Source organism: Orycteropus afer, unplaced genomic scaffold (genome assembly GCF_000298275.1).
Source record: "Orycteropus afer afer isolate SDZICR_OR568_19922 unplaced genomic scaffold, OryAfe1.0 scaffold00466, whole genome shotgun sequence".
Classification (NCBI taxonomy): Eukaryota; Metazoa; Chordata; class Mammalia; order Tubulidentata; family Orycteropodidae; genus Orycteropus; species Orycteropus afer.
The window spans coordinates 582,730-588,312 of NW_006922053.1; the positions used below are offsets into that span (position 1 = coordinate 582,730).

General features: G+C 55.4%; 1 protein-coding gene across 1 annotated transcript in view; it reads right to left on the bottom strand.

Annotated features, from left to right (window-relative positions):
* Window positions 1–1,076: 1,076 nt before the first annotated feature.
* Window positions 1,077–5,583, bottom strand: part of PRSS57 (serine protease 57) — a 5,644-nt gene continuing 1,137 nt past the window's right edge. Inside the window, exons 4-7 of the mRNA XM_007954585.1 lie at window positions 5,241–5,414; window positions 3,352–3,496; window positions 2,224–2,487; window positions 1,077–1,241 (exon numbers count right to left, since the gene is read on the bottom strand). Coding sequence (XP_007952776.1) covers window positions 1,077–1,241; window positions 2,224–2,487; window positions 3,352–3,496; window positions 5,241–5,414 — 748 coding nt within the window. The remainder of the gene's footprint in view (window positions 1,242–2,223; window positions 2,488–3,351; window positions 3,497–5,240; window positions 5,415–5,583) is intronic.

The following is a 5,583-nucleotide window of genomic DNA, read 5'->3' on the forward strand; positions in this document are numbered from 1 at the left end:
TCAGTCTTTGCTCCATTTATCATGATGTGTATCGGTCCAGTTGTGAGGATTTTAATGTTTAAAATATGTTGAGGTGTAATCCATACAGAAGACTGCAGTCTTTGATCTTCATCAGTAAGTGTTTTGAGTCCTCTTTGCTTTCAGCAAGCAAGGTTGTGTCGTCTGCATTTTGCAGATTGTTAATGAATCTTCCTCCAATCCTAATGTCACATTCTTCTTCATATAGTCCAGCTTCTCTGATTATGTGCTCAGCATACAGAATGAATAAGCATGGTGAAAGGGTACAACCCTGACGCACTCCCTGCCTGATATTAAACAACACGTTATCCCCTTGTTCTCTTCAAACAACTGCTGCTGGTCTATGTACAGGTTCCTCCTGAGCATAAGGGAAACAATGTCTTGATTTGAACCCAGGGCAGCTCTAGATCCCACACTGGGCACAGAGACTCCACTTGGTGTCCTAGTAGTCCCTCCCACCACGGGGGGACTTGAGGCAGGAGTTCCCTACCCATTGCCAGACTCTGCTGTGGGGCTCCCATCTGTGCACAGGTGTACACAGTTGACTGGAGGGGGAGGAACAGCATTCCAAAGGTAGAACAGCAGGTGCAGACGCCTGGAGGCAGCAGGTGCCTTAGAGGCTGGCCAGAGTCAGCCTGACGCGTTGGCCTCGGGTCAGTCTGGGCCAGTGGAGAGGGAGCGGGCCTGACAGTCCAGACCATATGGCTGGAGTCTGGGGGCTCTGGGTTGATACGGGAAACAACGGGGCGAGGATGTGGGAGGAGGTGGGCAGGAGACAAGGATGGGAGGAGAAGGTGTGACCGAAGGATGGGGTGGCCCCTGGGGCTGCAGGCAGCTGCTTTCTCAGTTAACATTTTATTCTGTTCCTTCAGACACTTCTCATGGTTTGGAACTGACGCCCCCTCCCCCAAAAGGCTTCATGGGTTTTGGGGTGCCCATAGCCCCCCGCCCCAGCCATGGAATATCCCCGGCTGGGAGCTGATGTGGGTACTCCGCCGTCTCATGTGAATGCCCAGCAAGGCTGTGACTCAAGCAGTAGCTGAAGGGGCCCAGGGGTCCTAGACGGTGCTGTGGTGGTGGCGGACCACGCCCCAGATCCAAGGCACGAAGGCAGACAGCTGTGTGTACACGTCGGGGTACTTGGGGTCTCCACACCATAAACCGGAGAAGGAGACCAGGCCATGGGCCCTGCTCCCACACACCAAGGGCCCCCCGGAGTCTGCCTGGGGGTGGAGGGAAGGGCAGTGTGAGGGGCCGAGGGTCTTCTGCTGTGAATCCGATCAGGACGTTGCCTGCCTCCAAACCTTTCCAGTGGTTCTCTAGGGCTCTTTAGGCAAAGACTAAACTCACCTCGGCCTTCAAGGCCCTAAGGATCCACCCCCACCCACCCCCGGCCTCTCCACCTCCTCTACCCCTGGCACATTCAACTTCAGCCACCAACGGCTCGCTGTTCCTGGGGCAAACTCAAAATCCTGGGAGCATTTCCATATCCTTGAGCCCTGTTAAAGAGCGCTGGTGCTGTTGTGATTAAGGCCTTTGGGCTGCTAACCAGAAGGTCGGTGGTTCGAACCCACCAGCCATTCTGCAGGCGAACGATGAGCCAGTCTGCTTGCCTAAAGATTTATAGCCTTGGAAACTCAGTGGGGGTCGCTATAAGTTAGAATTACTCGATGGCAGTGAGTTTTTTTTTCTTTTTACTGCCCCCTACTGGACGGTGCGTGTTTAACTTCACAGGCAGCCGTGCTTCGTGCGGGGCGGGGCCTGCACCCGCATACACCGCAGCCCTGCCAGCCTGGGTCTCTGCCTGGCACGCCCTTCCCTCAGAGGCTCTTTCAGATCTCAGCTCAAAACTGCTCGCCTCACAGAGGCCTCCGTGTTCCGAGCCACTGCACTCTCCTGTCTGAAAGAGGCGACTCCCTGGCCGACAGGGAGGCTATTAGTCCACACGGAGTCTTAGCAACAGCAGCTTTCTCGAGACCTGCCACTGCCCCCTGCTGGATGGTGCTTGTATAAATACAAGTCAGCCATGCTTCGTGCAGGGCGGCGCCTGCACCCGCGTGCACCGCAGCCCCGCGACCTTCCTCACCTCTCTACCGTCCCCGCGCCTCGGTTTCTTCCTCTGGCCACAGGTGGGACTCAGTTCCTGAGGACTTACCTCGGTTTCCCCGTACGGTAAGCAGATAGGGTGGGGAGCGAGTATCTTACCGAGCAGAAACCGCGCCGCCGGCGGTCCCCACTGTGAGTGCAGAGCATGGCTGGGCGCAGCTGGCCGCTCCAGGAGCTGTTGCAGACGTCCAGGCCCAGCACGCGGACCTTGGCCTCCATCAGCCCGGGGGGCGCGTCCTGGAAGTCCGACACGGAGCCCCAGCCGGCTACTTGGCACCATGCCCCAGCCTTGGGCACCCTGGCGCCCTTCCGCGGCAGCTTCAGGAGCCCCACCTCGTGGCCCAGGACGGCTGAGCCATTCAGCTGCAGAGAGAGGCTTCACTGTAGCTCTCCTGCACCACCACCCAGCTGCTCCTGCCTCCTCAGTTTACCCATCTGTGACACTCTGACAGAGCCATCACCAAACCCAGAAGCCCCTCCTCCTTCAGCCTCCCCCCCACCAGGCCTTACCTCCCTGGACCTGACCTTTGGCCTCCCCAGGCCTCCAGTATCACCTTCTCAGCTATGCCAAGAATCTTTCTAATCCCATCTCCTCCCCTGCTCTGTGGCTCCATCGCCCTCAGGGTAAAACCTGAACCTCTCTGCCCACCATTCAAGCCCCCAAGGGCCCTAGAAGGAATCGACTGATGCTCCACTCACCTGCTAACCCCTGCCTGGAACTCCTATTCAACCTTCGGGTCTCAATTTAAATGTCACCCCCTCCAGGAAGCCCGCCTAGACTCCCAGGCTGGGATGGGCTCCTTGGGGCCCCAGTGAGCCCCTGTCAAGGCCGGTTTACTGAGCAGCCCTCGGTTAGACTGAGGGCTAGATGGGCTCTGGCATGGGGCCCGCTTGTCCCCAGTGCTGTGCATACAGTGGGAGGCTGGTCAGTGGTGGGGGAATGGATGGCTTCGGTAGTCACTTCGTGGCCCCCCTTGCCTCAGTTTTCCCATCTGTACATGGGTTGGCTCTGTAAACCAGAGCAGGAGGCCCTGGTGTCGGGATTACGGAAGAGCAGTGCCCTTGGGGAGCAGGGGGACCTGGGCTTCTGTCCTAGAGGAGGTAGGGGCCATGGAGGGTTCTGGGCAGAGGAGGGATGTACCCTGACTCCCAGCATCCCTCCTGCTGTTTGTAACATGCCCACCAGCCCTGTGTGTGGGGCCTGCCAGCCCTCCCCCCATGGCTCGCCTTCAGCAGGCAGATGTCATTGGCGTGCGTGGACGGCTGGTAGTCGGGGTGTCTGAAGGCCTCCTCGATGCGGAACACCTGCTGTGTGGGCTCAGCGATTCGAAGGTCGTGGGCCCCTAGCACCACCAGGCCCGAGAGGGGGTCCCTACAGAGGGTGAAGGAGGAGCAGGACTGGAGGAGGGCTGCCTGGTCACAGGGCTCAGTCTCCCCATCTGCAAAATGGGGGTGCAGCAGCCCATTTCATCCTCATGCCAGTTCCACGCTAATACTTCTGTTTGTCACCACCCACCCATGACACTCGTGACAATGATTGCAAGATTAATATTCCTAATTGTTATAAACATATACTTAGAACAAATGTAATCTTATAATGAACACCATTCCCACTGCCATTGTAATATTAACGACAATTGTTACAATATTGTTATGAAATATAATGAATATTATAAACTATAATGAATAATTACACTTGTCACCATTCGTCCCTCATTGCAGCATTGATGGTGACAGTTGCAATGGCATTATCGAAAATATGCTTGTTCTGGCTGCTGGTGGGGGCCGCGGAATGGATCCTGAGTCACAACGACCCCATGTGACAGAGGGAACTGCCACAGAAGCGTTTCATCTGCCATCATTGTGGGAAGGGGCAGCCACGTCTTTTCTCCCGTGGAGCTGCTACTGGGTGCGTTTGAACCGTTGAGTGCTTAATCGATGTGCCACCAGAAAAAAAACAACCTCCCTGCCATCGAGTCAGTCCCGATTCATAGTGACCCCGCCTTGGGTTTCTGAGGGGCATCTTCACAGAAGTAGATTGACCAGCCTTCTTCTGAGGAGTGGCTAGTGGGTTTGAAGCGTCAGCCTTCTGGTTAGCAGTCAAGTGCTTTAGGCACTATGCCACCAGAACTCCCGAGTGCCTTAAAATGTGCTTAGAATGAATATAACACTTAATATATCTATTGGCATGCCCACCTCAATTACAGTATTAATGACAAGAGTCACAATATTATTATGAAAATATATTTAGAAAAAATACAATAATTAATGGTCCCACTGGGTGGCGCCAATGGTTAAGTACTGGACTTCTGGCCAGAAGGTTGGCGATTCAAACCCTCCAGAGAGGTCTCAGGAGACAGCCTGGTGACCTGGTATGGAAAGGTCACAGCCTTGCAAACCCTGTAGAACACTTCTGCTCCACACGTGGGGTTTCCAGGAGGGGTCACCTGGAGGGCCACTCACAGCAGTGGTTCTTACCTTACTGTTCCCACCTGAATTCCCACATCAACAATGTAAACCATACTCACTGCCATGAGTCCATTCTGACTCATAGCGGCCCCCACTGGGTTTCCAAGGCTGTCAATCATCACAGAAGCAGCCTGCCTCAGCTTTCTTCCAAGGAGCAGCTGCTGGGCTCGAACCACCAACCTTGTGGTTAGCAGCCAGATGCCTTAACCACTGCACCACCAGAGCTCCTTACATCAACCAGAGTGCAACATTGTTTTTAAAATACACTTGGAACAAATATAACACTTACTATCTTTATCACCATCCCCACTTTGATTATTGTATTAACAGCAATAATTGCAAACTAACTGCAATAAAAATTACAATTAAAAGAACGATTATAATAATTATTACAGCCTTAAGTTTTGTCACGTCATTTCTTCTTCCAGCACATCTCTCCTGTGCGCCTGAGGAACCGGCCCCGTGGAGCCTCCAGGGTGTGGGGGGTCAGCCCCGTCCCCTCACATGTCCCCACCCCTCACTGGCTGGAGTCTAGCTTCACGCATGTGTGGCCCCTGCAGTGCACCCACGTGTCCTGGCTGACCACGTGTCCCAGCAGACCACGTGTCCCGGTTAGCCACGTGTCCCGCCTGGCCACATGTGCTCACCTGTCGCTGAAGCAGTGGGCAGCTGAGACCACCCAACGGGCATGAAGCAGGAAGCCCCCACAGAAGTGCTGGCCTTCAAAGCGCACAGAGGCCATGTAGGGCCGGGAGTGGGGGGCCACCTCGCGTCCCCCGATGATGCGAGTCCCCCAGGAGCCTGCAGGGGGGCGGCAGGGTCAGGGATGGTGCAGAGGAGGGCTAAGGGGGTGGCTTTGGCACAGGACTGGGGGGAGGGGCTGGGGCTGTGCAGGAGAGGAAGCCGCAGGTGGGCTCAGAGACAAGATGAGAGAGACAGGTAGAGAGACACAGAGGTGAAGACAGGTACAGGGTGCTGGAGAGACAGACA